This window comes from Microtus oregoni, unplaced genomic scaffold (assembly GCF_018167655.1).
Source record: "Microtus oregoni isolate MIOR12 unplaced genomic scaffold, Mior012 000001F_ref0000356, whole genome shotgun sequence".
Taxonomy (NCBI): Eukaryota; Metazoa; Chordata; class Mammalia; order Rodentia; family Cricetidae; genus Microtus; species Microtus oregoni.
In genome coordinates, this window is record NW_024543060.1 from 6,611,049 (window position 1) to 6,629,395 (window position 18,347).

The following is an 18,347-nucleotide window of genomic DNA, read 5'->3' on the forward strand; positions in this document are numbered from 1 at the left end:
AAGACCCTGTCCTAACAAGACTCAGAGTGGAGTAAGGAAGGAGGCGGCACACTGAACAAGGACAAGAACTTATGCCAGGAGGCAGGCTTGGACTCTGACCATAGCAGACTTGCTGTGTAGCACCAGGTCTACTGGTAACTCAGTCCCTATCACGAGTCATAAGACATATATTGCAGAGACAAAAATAAGCAAGTATACCATAATTCTAGAACAACTCTGTTTTCTACCTGCCACACATTAACCACTGGCCTCACACTGAGCATCTACAATACAGATACTAAAATCAAAGGGAAATTCATTCACTTACTTCTTCATTCACTCCAGTTTTGCTAATACAAACCAGGAGAGCCTCAAACCTGAAATTCTCCCACACCAGCCTTCCATGTGGTGGATTACAGGTTCGCACTTCAACTCTTGGATGGGATTAATGTCTTGCTAGTTCGTTCATTCATTCATTCATTCATTCATTCATTTTCTAGCTTTTTAAAATGGATTTATTGTTTGTTTGCATGAACAACTATACCACTGAAAAATCCAAGCCCATCCACTTCTACATCTTACATACTCGAGCATTTCTAAGACCACATCCCCATTGGAGCAGGAGAACACAGTGCTGAGAATCTCAGGAAGAGGCCTTGGGAATATTAGCAGCCTCATTACCACAGCCCTAGCTATCATATGTTATTTTCACTTTATTTCATCGCCATGACGACAGGGAATTTATCTATTCTTTAATAAACTTAACTGAAAATGGCCACATAACCAGTGGCTATATACTGAATACAGCCATACTTAAAGAGAAGAATCTTGTTCTAAAGGCACAGAAAATATTCTCAAAAGAGAAAAAAATTTCAGTTAGGAAGAGATGATACAGGAGACATTCACAACAGACAGACAACCAGAAAAGAAAATCCCTCATCAAACCATAATTCAAATAGCAAATAAAGAAAATAAAGAATCTCAGTAGCAAGAACAAAAACATAAAGTCACTTATGAAGGCAGGCCCATCAGAGTAACAGCAGAACAGCAACTGACACTTGCAAAGCCAGGTCTCAGTTCTGAAAGTAACAAATGCCAACCCAGACTACTATATCCAGCAAAACAATCTGTCATAACAGAAGGAAAAATAAATTTTTTTCCCACAATTAAAATAAACTAAGCTGAGCTGGAGAGATCGGGTTATGAGCACTTCTAGAGGTCCTGAGTTCTAGTTCCAGTAACCACATGGTGGCTTGAAACCATCTGTTGAGATCTGGGACCCTCTTCTGGTGTGCAGGCATACACACAGACAGAAGGAAAAAAGGGAAGGAGGAAAGGAAGGAGGAAGAAATAAGGGAGAGAGGGAGGAAGGCAAGCTAAAGCAATGTATGACCACAAGGTCAGCTTTACAGAAGATATCTAAAGGGAGAGAAAAAGCAAACCCATCTACAAGGCCATAGGAAGAATAAGCAACACTAGAGTAACGGTTAAAACAAGATGAAAAAAGCACTACACACACCAAAATATATGCATTTTCATAACGATTCTGAATATTAATGATCTCAATTCTCCCATCAAAAGCCACAGAATATGACTGAATCAAAAAAAAAAAATCAGGTGTCATCTATTTGTTGACCCCAAGACATGAAACTCACCACAAAAAAAAAAATCACCTTAAGGTGAAACAATGGTAAAAGGTATTCCAAGCAAGTACAAGCAGGTGTCACTAAAGCTGATAAAAACTGGCTTCAAGCTAGGTGGTGGTGGCATATGACTTTAATCCCAGCACTTGGGAGGCAGGGGAAGGCAGGTATCTGAGTTCGAGGCCAGCCTGGTCTACAAGAGCTAGTTCCAGGACAGGCTCCAAAGTTACAGAGAAACCCTGTCTCGAAAAACAAACAAAAAGGCCAGGCTTCAAACCACAGCTGAGAAAAGATAAAAGGCCACTTCACACTGACTGGGAGACAATCCATCAAGTGGACAGTGTGATTCTAAAATCATATGGCCAAACACAATTGCACACCCAACTTCCTACAACTACTGACGTGAAGTCACAGAATAACCCCAGCACAACAGTCATTACTTCAATGCCCCACTTTCCCCAACTGAAAACAGAAAAACAGCACAGATCAAATGAACTCAATAGACACCTATAGAACATTCAGTCCATACAAACACTGTAGGATATAGTTTCTTAGGAGCTGATCACCTCTCTGTTTCAGACAGGAAGCAAGTCTTAACAAACACAGGAAAACAAAAACAACTCATTGCTTTCTATTTGATCACAATGGAGTAAGGTACAAAGTTAACAGCAAAAGAAACTCATGAGGGGCTGGCGAAATGGCTCAGCAGTTAAGAGCACTGACTGCTCTTCCAGAGGACCAGGGTTCGATTCCCAGCACCCACACGGCAGCTCACAACTGTCTGAAAATCCAGTTCCAGGGGATCTGACACCTTCACACCAATGCACATAAAGATAAATCATAAAAAAAAAATTTAAAAAAAAAGAAACTCATGAGCATAGACAACCTCATGAAAATTAAGTAGCACACAAAAATCAAGAAGAAAAGCATTTCTGGGGTCAAATAAAAATTGTGGCATAATGTCCTGCAAGCCTTGCGCCAGAGAGATGGCAAACAACCTCCACTAGCCATGAAACCCCACTAGGCCATATCTGGAGTTAGCCTTATATAAGCCTTAATCCATCATTTGTGTTACAGATATCTTTCGTTGCCCTCTGTGAATCTTGTCTGGATACAAAGCCAATGCAAAACTTGGTTTAGAGGGAACCAGAAAGACCGTGTTACCTCATGAATCAGGTATTTGCACTTGGCATTGTATTTTTGTAAGCTTCATTCAGTATGTTTTGAGATATGGAAATCTACTAGTTAAAGTGTAAACACAAGGAAAAATAAAAATTCCAAAGGGCTAGGGAAAGTGCTTCCATTCACCGAGTATAAGCCCCCTATAGCTGCAGAAGCTAAGTTAATTCTCAAGAGCCTGAATCTTCATTTCATGGACCCGCATGAACCCACACCCCCGTGGCAAAAAAATGAAAACATTAATACATCCAAACTTATGTGATATGATGAAGACGGTCTCAGGAGGTTAAGTTTAGAGATCTAGGCACCTGCATTAACAAGTGGAGAAATGGCTCAATAATGCTGGAAAAAGAACAAGTCAGCAGGTGGAAAGAAATGGTGATGATCAGGGCATAAATCAGCAAAATGAAAACAACCAATCAACTAAAGAGCTAGTTCTTTAAAAGATAGACAGACATACCCCTAGCCAAACTAACCAAAAGAAGACCCAAATTAATAAAGTTAGAAATGAAAAAGGAATCCATTACAGTGATACCAATGAAATTCAGAACCTTTTAAGTCTTACCTTATAGTAAAACATATAGTCAATAACTTAGAAAAGTCTCAAAGAAATGGAAGAATTATTAGGTGACTGACTGTTCTACCAAATAGATGAGATAAACAAGTTTAAACACATCTACGAGGAGCAGTGAGACTGAAGCAAGTAATTGAAAATCCCAACGAGGGACAAGGAGAGAACTCCCAAGTTGTCCCTTGATCTCCACAAGTGCATACGGCATATGCACACACACCCAGAAACATATATAAATGAACGAAAAATATCTGTCAAGATTGTTGGCACATACCTTTCAGTAGGCAGAGATAGCCAGATTACACAGTGATACCCATTTTGTGTCAAGGTGCTAAAAAAAAAAGTCTCCCAACCAAAATATGCCCAGGGCCAGATGGATTCATTGGAGAATTTTGCTTCTCTATCTATTCCATAAAATAGAAAAGGAAGGCACAGTACCTAAATCTTTTTATTATATTAGTATCGCCTTGACACCAAAACTGTAACTCAGACCAACTACCCTGATGATATAAGTCAGTAAATGTTATTAACTGGATTAAAGGACAGATATCCTAAGGCCACCAAAAGAGATACAGAAAGGGCGTTTGACAACACCCCTTCATTCTAAAAATCCTGATGATAACTGGAACAGAAAGAATCTATCTCAACATAATACAGGCTATATAATACACACTTATAACCAACATTAAATGGGGGAAAACCTCAAAGTATTTACAATAAAATCAGGAATAAGACACTCCTATTCAATATAGAGATGGAATTCTTAGCTAGGGCAATATGACAGGAGAACCTGGGGCTCAGTGGTTAAAAGCACTGGCTGCTCTTCTAAAGGATCCACATCCAATGCCCAGCTCTGTAACTCCAGATCCAGAAGATCTAATGCCCTCTTCTAAGCTCCACAGGCATCACACATATATATGATGCATAGACAAACCACTCATAAACAGGGGCTGGTGAGATGGCTCAGTGGTTAAGAGCACTGGCTGTTCTTCCAGAAGTCCTGAGTTCAATTCCCAGCAACCACATGGTGGCTCACAACCACCTGTAATGGGATCTGGTGCCATGCAGGTATACCTGATAGAGCACTCATAAATAACCCCCCCTCAATTGCTAACACCAAAGATGTCTGAAAAAGTTCCAGGACTACCTTGCAAGCTAATTTAAAAATGTAATTTTAATCAAGAATGAGTTTGAAGGATAGTGCCATGCATAAATGGACAATGATGCTTCCAGAAAATATAAGTTATGAAATGAAAATCTCAATTAAAAAACTGGGTTATCTCCCTACACGTCATTAGTTGGGGAGTTCCCAGAAGCACCCAAAACAACACGGGCAATGGTTACTGCTCTTTATTATCCACCATAACTAGATGCCAAAACACCACTGACTAATTGCAGGACACAGAAATGAACAGGAACTGATAGAGAAACTTCCCTGCTTCCTTACAGGAGAGGTACTGCACAGGCTGCTGGGGAATAAAAGATATCAGTGTTTTGGGTTTTTTTGGTTGTTGTTGTTGCTGTTGTTGTTTTTGATTTTTCGAGACAGGGTTTCTCTGTAGTGTTGGTGACTGTCCTGGAACTAGTCTTGTAGACCAGGCCTGCCTCTGCCTCCTGAGTGCTGGGATTAAAGGCATGAGCCACCAGCGCCCGAGGACATCAATGTTCTTAACCAGCACTGGGCCTTGCATGCTATACCACCAACCTTAACAAACAAGATATGCCTACTTACCACAGTGTCATGGCTGTTACACAGGTAACCAACTACTTTGCAGTTGAATTTAAGGTCTGTGCCACAGGAGGTAATTCATGCCTGGTGCTGTAAACTTGGTCAGAGGCCCATAGTTTGGAAGGTTATAGGTTGAAGGTGGGAGGTCAGGGGGTGGTTCTACTATGCTGTTTGGCTAAATGCTCATGCTGTCAAACAGCCTTCTAAATGTTTGTGCTTACACCCATAGATCTGTTACACTCTCAACTTTGGTCAGAGAAGCTTTTTGCAATGGGCAGAATATAGACTAGCTGTTGTGAAATATTATTTTAAGATGTGTTACATTTGTTTATGCTGTGGAACATGTTTAATAATGCAAAGATGTGTTGCATTCTTTTATACTGCATTTGTTTAACTCTGAAGCAGTGTTATTTTGCCTGTTTAAAACACCAGATTAGTCCAATAAAGAGCTGAATGGCCAATACCTTGGCAGGAAAGGATAGGTGGGGCTGGCAGGCAGAGAGAAATCTGAAAGAGGAAGGGAGAGGAGGAGGATCGCTGGGTGATGGACTCTTACATGGAGTAAGAAGTAAAGAAAGGTATACAGAAACAAAGTAAGATAAAAGCCCATAGGCAAAAGGTACATGGGATAATTTATGTTAAGAAAAGTTGGCAAGACACAGCTAAGCTAAGGCCAGGCATTAATAAGTAAGAATAAGACTCTGTGTGTGATTTATTTGGGAGCTGTATAGCGGGTCCCAAGAGAAAAGAGTAAAAGAACAATTTATTACAATTAGTAACTGATTAAAGGGACTGTGAGTTTCAGCCATAAATATATTAACTCCCTACACCTACCCTCGCCTTAATAAACATCCCAGAAAAGATGGAAGAAAATGTAAGAGCCAGAAATTGGGGAAGAATGCCATGAAATGTTTTCTGGACATGATCAGACCACTGTACCAAGTAAATACACAGGAGAAGTGGTGGTTACCTGCACAAGATTTAAACAAAGCAATCAGCATTCCAGCACAGATGAGAGAGGACACCTCTCTCCACCTCTAGCTGAAGATCTACTGGCAGCTGGTGAATGCTGGAGGAGGGAGGAATCAGTTTTCTTTCTGGATATAGCCAGGTAGTTTGCACAGAATTCAGTGGATGGCCCCACGCACTAACTGGACTTTGGGCTTATAAAATAAGAAGAGAAAGAAGGTGACAGACAGGACAGGTCAGAGGGAGCTTGAGGGAAGGGTGCAAAGTAGAAATGTTCAAAAATATGTGCGCAAGAATGAAATTCAAGAAATAAACAAAAAACATTGGTTAAAAAGAAAGAAACCAATAAGGTGTGATGGTGCACACCTTTAATCCCAGCACTTGGGGCGCAGAGGCAGGAGAATTTCTGTGACTTCAAGGCCAGCCTGGTCTACAGCTAGGTCAGCTAGAGTGTCAGTTAAGACGAGACCCTGTCTCAAAAGAAAACAAGGAACCCAGTTACTCCAACTGCTCACCACCTCACCTGAGCATCCATAGAAACAACAAACCCATTACAAATCAAAAGGCAGCTAGCTGTCCAGTCTTCTAAACCTATACTGTTAGCATCAGGAAAGGAAACTTTCAGATTTCTTTGATGTCAAAACCTATTTAAACTTGTAAAAACAGATTAGGAAGATGTTTCATCTGTATCAGGATACACCCAAGAATTTGTTGAACACACCATGGCTGTGATTGCCTCAAGGAAAGCTCTTTGCTTTTGTGCCTCAATTTCCCTACTAAAATAAGCAATATGACCTTTTTACAGAACTTTTGAGGATTTAACTTAAAAATTAGGAAAAGATTATCTTACTTTATATGAATCCCTCAGATCTTGCGCACTCATAAACAGAGACCCAAATTTATCTCTTAAGACACAGCTTAAAGTATGCAAAATTAATTAGCAGGAGTATCTCGATTAATACCAACAAGATAAAGTTTCAGATGGAAAATCACCACTGTTACATAACCTATAACTTAAAAACATGTTTCATACTAAGTAATTCTGAAAATGCATATTAACCAACAAATTATTTTCTTATCATGGGGTAATTACCAAAAGTTAGCAATTCTGCTTATTTATTTGTACAACAGTACTTAATTTCAAAAAGCACTTTAGAATCTTGACAGAATTTTTAGAAAATTTCTTTTCTTAAAAGAACATCAGTCAGCTGGGCAGCGGCGGCACACGTCTTTAATCCCAGCACTCAGGAGGCAGAGGCAGGCAGATCTCCGTGATTTCAAGAACAGCCAGGTCTACAAGAGCTAACTAGGGCAGGCTCCAAAAACTCCAGAGAAACCCTGTCTCAAAAATCCAAAAAAATATTAAATAAATAAATAAACAAACAAAAAATTTTAAAAATTAGTCATTTCTTTCTATTGTGGGTGTGCCACATAAAAAACCTAGAGGAACCTGTCTGTGTCTCTTCTCCTCCTGCCATGTGAGTCCTGAGGATCAAGCTTGGCTGAAGGACCTCTACTCACTAAGATGTCTCACCAGGCTGAAACTACTCTCTAACATGGATTTCTGGGCCATTTCCTAACAGACTATTTAAACAATTTCCTGTAAGTATGTCGTGTTTTCAACACCCATCACTATCACTGGGGCTTTTAGAAAGATTTTAGAATACTTTGAAAACTAACAAACTCACATAAAAGCAATCATTTGCCCCACTTTGTCCTAAATTCTCACCTTTTTATATCTGATTTGACTTCTATAACAATTTAACACTTACAGAAGGTGGAAATGACTTCACGCAAAATATTTCCCAGTCAGCTTTTAGCTGACAACTTCCACTTTAAAATAGCAGCGACACAGTGACCTCAGTGAGGAACCTAAACCCCAGAAAAGCCTATATACATTACCCTTTGCCATCTAGATCAAATATAGTAATCATAATTGATTTTGAAGTTTCTCTTTAGACTAGCTGTAGTGGCACACATGCATAATCCCAGGACTTAGAAACTTAGAAAAGTCAGAAGACCCAAGGTCAAATTCTCTGCCAAATTCATCTTTGACCTCAGCTGTATGATATACCATCTCATTAATAATAACAAGAGTTTCTTAAGGGCAAAGAATGCCTACTATAAAGTCTTAAAGTAATAAAAGTAACATTCACATTTTGGGGGATCTACCACAAAAGGCAAAGGAGGAGGGAATGAAAAGATATGCCAGAAGTACTGGACACTGGATATTCTTATTTCTAACTTGACAATTTAATTTGTGAAAAATAAAAGAAGCAAGTTCCATTACACCTCAGTATTTAAAGATAAGTATGGTCAAATCTCTAGCTGTTTGCAACTACAACAATGGGCTGGGGGGTGTGGCTCAGTTGGCACACTGCTTGCCTAGCATAAAGTCCTGGGTTCAATCCCCGCCACAAATAGAACTGGGCACAGTGGCATAGACCTACAATCCCAGCACCCCAGAAGTGCAGGCAAGGTCATCAGAAGTTCTTAGTCATCCTTGGATAAATTTAAGGCCAGTCAGAGCTATCTGACACTCGGCCTCAAAACAAAACCAGAAACAGAAAATTGATAAGCCTCCCTTCCCACCAAAATCACTCTCTGTCAGGCAAAGGCTCTTGAGTCTCATTTTTCTTACTTTCTTCCAACCAAGAAAAAAAAAAAAGATTAAATTTAAAAATAAATAAAAGGAGACATTTAGTGTTTGTGCATCTTCTATTCAGACACTATTAATCATTTCTTTTAAAATTAAATTACCTACCTCACGGGGGTGGTTGTGAGGATTAATTCATTAGTGTTTCTAAAGCACTTTGAGATCCTCAGGTCAAAGGCGCTATAGAAGTGCAAAGTAGTAGTATTATTACTAGATTCTTTGCTTATTTAAGGAATTTCACAATCCTTTAAAACCTTACCCTGAGTTTTGATTTAGACATTTATTTGTAAAATCCTGTAATTTATCAACATTAAATTCTTTGAGTATGTTATAGACAGACAGGGACAGATGTTTCAAAGCCAATTTTCTTAAATGTTACACCTTGACCTAAAATGGCTGGAGCAAGCTTGGAAATACCCAGTATGACAAACTATGAGAAACCCTGTCAGGAAGATTTATAAGTGTGCATAAGTTGTGACAAAAACAAAACTGAAATGTACTTAACTACAGAGTCTGTTTTAAATTTTCATTCATAAAAGAGAAAAAGAAACAGTATCCAACTTTTAAAAGCTAGCACTGTGATGATACATTGATTACATTCACATATGTGGAAGTGCAATGCAGACATTTAAGACCCAGTAACAGTTTTTCTATGAACTGAGTAAAATAATTTGGCTCAATTTCTTCCAGTCAACCTCACTCTCAATCACACAAAACAGCTAATCCTTGAGAGAAGGTCAATTTATCACTGAGGGTAAAGCCTTTAAATCTAGTTCAATCTTGGAATAATGAACCACTTCCTACCTTTCTGTTCTCTAACCAAAGGCTTTTTACAATTAAAGTGGGTTTTCAAATAAAAGCAACAAAAGCATATATACACACACACACACACACAAAAAAAAAAAAAAAAGCTAAGAGACACCACGAGCTATGTGCACACAGAATATTTACTCAGGGCTTTAAAGTGTCACTTCCCTGAAGGATTTATTTCTACAACATAAACTCCAGTCTCAAGATCCAACTGAAAAGGGGACAGTGAACTTTCACCACTTACCTCCTGCTCTTGTTGAAAGATGACAACTCTCCCACCTTTATCTCCTGTCGCTAGCAATTCTCCAGAATGATTAAACTCTACTGTAGAAATTATATCTGCTGTATAATTGAAACAAAACAAAAAGACATCAGTTTTTGTCCCCCAACTCGCTGAGGGTGTTCCTAACAACACTCTAGATCTATGCATCAGCCTGGTATCACCAAAAATGAGATCCGAGGTTCTTTTGCAACCACTTTCATTTGGGGGGCAGAAATCCCCAAAATAAACCAACACAAAACCATTCCACCAATCAAGAACACATTAATAAATGCCAGACGTGTAGCCATTTCTCTTAATTTGTGAATACAAAGAAATCAACCACATATTTGTGGGACTGTGTTTTGTTGGTCGGGTTTATTATCACCATGTGTTTGGTGACTTGTAGAGGAATGAACATGCCAAATTGTGCATGTGGAAGTCAGAGGATAACTTTGTGGAACAGGTTCTCCCCTTCCATCTTCACACAGGTTCCAGGGACTGGATTTAGGTCTCCAGGCTTGCACTACAAGCGCTCTACCCACGGAGCCATCCAGTTGGAGAGGGTTTTTTTTTGGTGGTGGTGTTTTTTTTTTTCTTTTTCTTCTTCTTCTTTTTTTTTTTTTGGTTAACACCATTTGAACAATGATTATTTTGTGACAAAATGTTGTTTGTTGGTTTTGTCAAGACTAGACAAGCAGCTCAAGCTGGCCTCAAACTTGCTATCCTACTCCCTGAGCCTCTTGAATGCTGGAGTTACAGATATGTGCCATCACACATGGCTTATTTAAATGTTTTTGATGAGCATGAGAACTTTTTTTTTTTGGTTTTGAGACCGGTTTTCTCAGTATAGCCTTGACTGTTCTGGAACTTGCTCTGTAGACCAGACTGGCCTTGAACTCAGAGATCGACCTGGCTCTGCCTCCCAAAAGAGTGCTGGAATTAAAGGTGAGCGTCACCATCTTTTTCTTTTTCTTTATTATATATACAGTGTTCTGCCTGCAGGCCAGAAGAGGGCACCAGATCTCATTACAGAGGGTTGTAAACCACGATGTGGTTGCTGGGAATTGAACTCAGGATCTCTAGAAGAGCAGTCAATGCTCTTAAAAACTGAGCCATCTCTCCAGTACCCCATTTTTGCTGTTATGTTGGAGGGGTTACTATGGATCAAACTTTCAAGACTCAAGTATGCTAGGCAAGTGCCTATCTCTGCTGCTAGACTTGTTTACACAAATCCAAAGCCTCCAAAATTGAGGCAGAAAGAGGTCAATGTGGCCTACATGTCTCAAAAACAAAAAATCAACAAAAATCTAAGATACATATGGGGGAGGGAACATTTTCAATGCAAAATTAATTTCAGATGGAATTCTAAAAGACATAAATGCAAATAGTATTCTCAAATATCAGTAATACATTCTTGGATACAAAGAAAATAAACATGTTTATTAAAATACACAACATTATGACAAAGAATTAGATCATGAAAGCTACCAACATGAGGAATACCTTTAAGATTTTTAAACTATTCCATGTTTTATAAAAACAAAAACAACAGCATTGTCAGAATCATTACATTAAATGTGATATATGGTCCAGCACAGAACATTGAGTTATGTTCTCATAAATAAGAAATGGCAAAGACCATAATACTCTTTTTAAAGGGAAGGAATCTAAGGACAATAAAAATGTCACTTTACAACAAAGACTGTCTTGTTTTACTAATCTTACAACATTCTAATATGGTTAAAGGTGAGTCCCCAAAACATTCATTAACTTCACAGAAAATTTTAGACAGTGATTTTCAAATTATGCAACCAAAGTCTTTAAAAGACATCATTGGGTGGGAGGAGGTGAAAGGAATCGAAGGGGGGAAGAAGTGGGAACCGAGATTTGATATCTTAAAAAAAAAAAAGGAAGGAAGGAAGGAAGGAAGGAAGGAAGGAAAGAAAAAAGGCATCATCAGTTTGTACACCAACTCAAACTGAGGAGTTTATAATTCTATGAACAACCAACTCCTTTCTAAACTCATCATCCAGGTTTGCCCTTTGCACATGGAATAGTCACATTTTTGAGGGTGGTTTGCAGATGGTGAGACTGACAGTAGCAGTAGTTGCTATATTAGTGGCCTGTTTTGACCTTGCTTGTTCTTGCTTTGTCATCTACTTCTCTGAAGGTCTTATGTGGTATAATAAACAAAACACAATGATCAGATAGCCAAGAATTCAAAATTTTAACGCTTGGTTTAAAACCCAAGGGGAAACATCCCCTTGTAGCATATGTAAGCTATAATGATTAGTGACAACTGCTGCACAGTAATGGACCAAATTATCAGCCTTATCATTTTTTTAGTATTTCAGTTCTGAGTTGTGAGGCAATACAGGTTTTAAAATTTTAAATGAGGATGACTTTCCAAAGAAGTAATCTGAAAGAAACCAACAAGTACAGACATGTAAGATTTCTGAAATGGAAGAAAGCTGAACATATTTTAAATACCCAATACCTAAAAGATAAAAAAGGCACTTCTATAGTCACAGGTTGGAAAGTATGGCCTACCAATGTCTTTATAAGCATATATAAAAACTGTAGTCCAGCAGCAAATTAAAACCAAAAGCTATTTACCAGTTAGCCATTTTCAGAGAATGTCTGACAACTCTAGTTCTTATATAAAAATAACTGGATACGTATTAATAAAATAAACAGCTTGTTGATACAAAATATTATTAAACACATTAATAGACAGAGATGTGGAACTACCACGTGCCAAGTGAGCATGAAATATGTCAATTTCCTATTTATAGCACCACTGTATTTTTTATTTTCCATGTACAGATGAACAATGGGAAACTAGAGATAATTAAGTGAGGGAGTGGTGCTATATACAAGCATCAAATGCCAAAGCCAGGATTCAAATTTAACAGCCATATGGTTACAGTAGCAGCATAGGATTCTGTAAATCATGGAATGAAAGTAAAAGAATACTGGGTATTTATTCATTTGTTTCCTCCCCTCACACTAAAGTGCCTATATTCAAAGCACCTAGAACCAAACAAATCAACTTTGTACCTTTGTAATGACTAAGTAATAACTAAGCACCCAATGTAGCACCTGCTACAGAGTCAAGGTACTGAGGGCACAGAGTACTTAAACATCCTAAATTCTACCTCTGCAAGAAAGTAGAATACAAGAATGTATCCACAAGGAAGAAAACAAAGAGAGGCAGGCAGGTGCGCATGCACACACAAACACACCAACCAAGGAGTTAGATAGACAGTTCAGTGGGTCAAGTGCCAGTATAAATGAGTTCAAGGTTCAGTGAGAAGTCCCATCTCAAAAAAGATAGAGTGACAAGACTAACAGCATTGACCTCTGGCTTACACATGCATATGCTACATATATGCACACACACCACATACATGAGTACACACAAATAAATATAGCATACACAAAATAGGAGCCACGCATGGTAGAACAAATCTATGATTCCAGCCCTCAGAAGGTAAAGGCAGGAGGACTGTCCTGTTTGAGGTCAGCTTGGTCTACCACAGGGAGCTCTAGGCTAGCAAGTTAAATGGCTACCCTGCTAAAAATACATAAATGAAGCCAAAGGAGAAATATAAAAGGCAAAATGAATCCTACCACATGAAGACTAAGAGGGGCAGAGCACATTCATAACACACAGGAGCCTGTGACCCCCAAAAGCAACAGGTAAAAAGTACAAATGGCCAGGCAATAGTGGCACACACCTTTAATCCCAGCACTCAGGAGGCGGAAGCAGGTGGATCTCTTCCGAGTTCGAGTACAGCCTGGTCTACAGAGTTCCAGAACAGACAGGGCTGCATAAGAGAAACCCTGTCTTGAAAACCTAAATATTAAAAAGTACAAATAAAAGGAAGAAAACTCAACTTGGATAAATTGCTGAAGTGTCTAACCATCTGGGTTGTAGGGTCCCACAAACTGCATTTCAAAGTAGAAAAGAAGGCCAAGTTCATGTTGAGCTATGTTTCCAGCTATTTTTGCTTCTTTAATTGTACTTTTAAATCTCATAAACTTCAGGGAAGATAATTTTTAATCCTACTTCTGAGAACTATTATTATTTTAGTATCTCAGCAAAGGACACTGTGTGATTGTGTACGCTCAATACCAAAAGGCAGATATATACCCTAACCCTGCCTATAATACCAGTTGTTCTAAAAAGTAACAAAGCAGGTTTGATGCTTTTTGGACAAAATAAAGACAATCAAGAAACTGGAAACAAATGACCAGAGCTTAGACAAGGAGTTAGGTAATAGATATGAAAGCCATTACTATACCATTTCCATGGAAACACCAGAATACTGCTACATACTACTCAAATGACCAAAATGAGAAAGAAATCAAAAAGTTCTCTGCTGACAAAGCAATCAGCACTTATAGATACTGCACAGATGCACAACACTGCAAACCCACAGGGGGTACAGAATTTTTGGCACAGTGATTGTGAACCTTCAGTGATAACCTGACCAAATTTGGAAACATTACCTCCCAATATCTGTGTTTTAAGATTAGTTTAACTGAAGAGGTAAAACCCACAGGTGACAACCATCTCAGGGGCTGTGGTCCCAAGCAAAATAAAACCAAGGGAGAGGAAATGTGGACTTTGATTCCTGCCTGTGGACACAGGATTAACTGTCACCATTGCCTTCCCCAGCAGGAGACTATACACCATAAGCCAAAGCAAGCAAGTCAGTAACCAATAGGAATGACAAGACACTGAGGATATGGTCACTCTTCTGCTCTACCAATAGGCAATGTTTCAGTGTTCAGGACTGAATCTTTCTTTCACAGAGCATGTGCTTTGATAAACAAAGAGGTAATTTAATTCATCTAGGAGAAACAAGAATACAATGACTGGAGAAAAACATCATTTCATTAGGAAACTTCTAATACAGAAAATTAAAGTCTTAAAAGACCACACATCTGCAAAACTGCCCAATTTTTCCTGGGACCTTCAGCTAGAGAGGCTGGAGTTTAACTACACTGATCTAGGGTCTCACATGACCTTGGTTAGCCTCTTCCAAGAGTGTGACAATAATGACCCATACTCCAAGGTCCTCTTTTCCCACGGTCATACTTGGGTACCATGTAGCCAGAGCATGAACCCCTGGAAGACAAACTATATTCAAACTACCACAGGCTTTCCCCTACGTTGCTACAGAGCAGCCTGCTGTTGTTGCTCAACTGTAAGTAATAATATAAAGACTTCTAATAGCAGTGATTCACTCTTCAAACATTTAACAATAACTAACCACATAAAGCCTCTTCGGAAACTGCTTCTAGTTTTGAATGTACAGAAGGTCACAGATGCTATGTGGAGAGATCCTAGAGACACCTTACCAAGCTCCCACCACTGCACACTGCTAGGGTGGATTTGTCACCGATAAGGAAGCAGCTTTGCGCATTTCAAATGAACTTGATAGTGCTGTTATTCAGAATTTCCCTCTTGTGCCTTTTCAGTTCAATACATCCTTTGGGTTACCCTATTACAGTGTTGTGTCTCTCTAGCTTCCTCGACCTACGAGTTTCTCAAACTACCTTATCTTTGATGAACTTGACAATTCCTTGGCAGTATACAACAGGTACCCCTCAATCTAAAATTGAAATGTATTTTTTTTTCATGGTAAGGCTACAATTGTGGGCTTCTGGCATGAAGATCAGAGATGTTAGTATACCATTCATGCCACAGTGTTACTATGGTACATCCTCTTTGTGGTCAGAAAATGTCCCTAACAAGTATTTGAAAATATAGTCCCCAATTGGTAGCATTGTTTAGTAAGGGGGTATATTTTGTTGGACAAAGTATGCCACTGTGGGTGGGATTTGACAGCTTACAGTCTCATATCACTTCATTCTCTCTACTGGAGGTAGTATTGGAAGCTGAGGACATGCATTTGATACCATGCCTCCCACACCATTACAACTCTCCCTTTGGAAATGAGATCAAAAATAAATTTTTCTTCTTCTAAGTTACATTGTATGGTGTTTGTCACAACAACAGAAAAGGAACCAACCAATCCTATTAGCATGAATTACTGATGATAGTTCATGTGAACTATCATCAAGTGAACATGATAGACACCTGTAATTCCAGCACTGGGAGATAAAGAGTGGAAGGTTCTGGGGACTCACTGGCCAGCCAGTCTAGCCAAATTGGGAAACTCTACATCAAAAACTAAGGTGGGGAGCAACAGATGAGGATACTTGACCTCAATCACTGGCCTTCCTAAGCATAAGCATGCACATACAAACACAAGCATGTATACATGGCATACACACAGTTTTGTAAGAGACTGTTCTTTCCTGCTGCCCAGACTCAAAATAACCACACAGAAGCTATATTAATTAAATCACTGCTTGGCCTATTAGCTCTAACTTCTTATTGACTAGCTCTTACATCTTAATTTCACCCATTTCTATTAATCTGTGTATCACCACATGGCTGTGGCTTACCGGTGTCTGTCCCCGCGAGGGGCTACATGGCTTCTCCCTGACTCCACCTTCTTTCTCCCAGCATTCAGTTTAGTTTTCCCTGCCTACCTCTGTTCTGTCCTGCTATAGGCTCAAAGCAGTTTCTTAAGCAACACATATATAGAATTTCCCACACCAACAGGAAATTTTTTATTCAACCATCAGTACAAAATTAACTTCATTTTATTATAGCTGCATTTTTTTTAAAGAACTGAATCCATAAAAGTTCAGCAAAGAGGAATAGAAAAAGAATAAAAAGGTAGACTACAATAAAAACTATAAAGCTATGCACCTCAGAACATCTGACCATTGCTAACACTTCTGTACTGGAACAACAGCTCAGTAGTCAGCTAGGCTCTAAAGCTTAGGCAGGTAAGTGTCAGATCATTCACATGTTAGACATAAGCCTATACCTTGCTCATCATCTTGTTAATCTTCCAGTACTTGTTCTTTCCAGATGTTGGAAAGATGGAGTAAAAACATCGGGTGAACAAATGATCTGTTTCTCTGTTCATTTTTACTAGGTCCACTTAAAACACAAATCTGATTCTTGATCTGCTGTTACATACTCATATTCACCAGCTTTTCATTGGCCCCACATAACTATTTAGACACGATTAACCCAAAATTTTTCAGAACAACTCTTTTCTCCCTAATGTAAGCAAACACTCAGAATGGGGTGAAGTTAAGTTAGCATTTGTGATGCTTTTTGTCCTGTTTGCTTCCTAACACCAGAAGGGGAGGATAATATAATTATAAAACAGTAGCTTCTTACCTAAAGGGAAGGCTAATCAGGTTCTTTCCCTAAAGAACTTTAGGAGGCTCTATTTTGACTGTTGTCCTCTAGAGGGAGCTCAAAGTCCTCAATAATTTTTCCAAGGTAGGCAATGTCTCCTATGCCTTGGAGAGCAAATTAAATACTGTCCTTTGGAAAACTCTTCCCTTCAAAAATAAAAAGGGACCTACTCAGAGGTCCCGTCCCCCCCCCCCCCCCGAGAAACAGGCCACAGCATTTCATTCTTTCTCTTTCTTTTCCCTGCTTGGCACTGACTAAAACATTCCTCTTATACTTGAGAGGCTGAGGGAAGACTGTGGTAGTAATCAAATAGGAGATAACTGCCTCCCCCACAGATGACCCCCTGTTGTATCCAGGGAAGCATAAGCCACTGTGTTCCCATTGTCTTCATGTCAAGGCATGGACAGGATGAGATGGTTGGCATACTTTTCCAAGACAAAGTTGCTCCTGTCTTCCTAGGAAACCACTCAAGGGCTGGAGATATCCTCATCTGTAATATCTTCTCAGGTTCACTCATAGGGAGCATACGCCTTTGGGACATAGGAAATACCGCCAAAGTAAGACTAATTCCTACTTTGCCATTATCTGAATGACCTAGAGGCCCCGGTAGCTTAACCTCTTTCAGACTCTTTAACCTCAGCACTCACAAGATAAGGCAGGCAGGCAGGCAGACATGAGTTCCAGTCCAGCTTGCTCTACCTAGAGAATTCCAGCCCAGTCAAGGTTACACAGTGAGACCTTTTATAAAATAGTAAAATAAAGCAAAATATAACTGTTCCTAGGGTGTTAAGGTCTACTTTAGCTCACTAAAATAAAGTCTGAGAGAGTCTAAAGCCCAAGCAAGTAACAGTATTAAAACTGCCTTTAAAAACAAAAACAAGCCGGGCGATGGTGGCGCACGCCTTTAATCCCAGCACTCGGGAGGCAGAGGCTGGGAGTTCGAGGCCAGCCTTGTCTACAAGAGCTAGTTCCAGGACAGGAACCAAAAAGCTACAGAGAAACGCTGTCTCGAAAAATCCAAAAACAACAACAACAAAAAAAACACAACTATCTTGTCTGGTGCCTCTTGGTATACACGCACAAGCCTGAAACTATACCAAGACGGTCATGGTTGGGATTCAAACTATCTTTTGGCTAAAATATCACCCCAAATTCTCTGTGATTTCCAACTAGATTATACAGAACAAAGTGTCCAGAGCTTTCCTCAACTCAACTTAGTGAAAAGGACTGTTTTATTTTAAGTGCAACAAAA

General features: G+C 39.2%; 1 protein-coding gene across 1 annotated transcript in view; it reads right to left on the reverse strand.

Annotated features, from left to right (window-relative positions):
• The window catches only part of Ppp2r2a (protein phosphatase 2 regulatory subunit Balpha), a 58,800-nt gene that overhangs the window by 16,970 nt on the left and 23,483 nt on the right, over positions 1 to 18,347 (reverse strand). Inside the window, exon 3 of the mRNA XM_041666101.1 lies at positions 9,781 to 9,878. Within this exon, the coding sequence (XP_041522035.1) occupies positions 9,781 to 9,878 (98 nt within the window). The remainder of the gene's footprint in view (positions 1 to 9,780; positions 9,879 to 18,347) is intronic.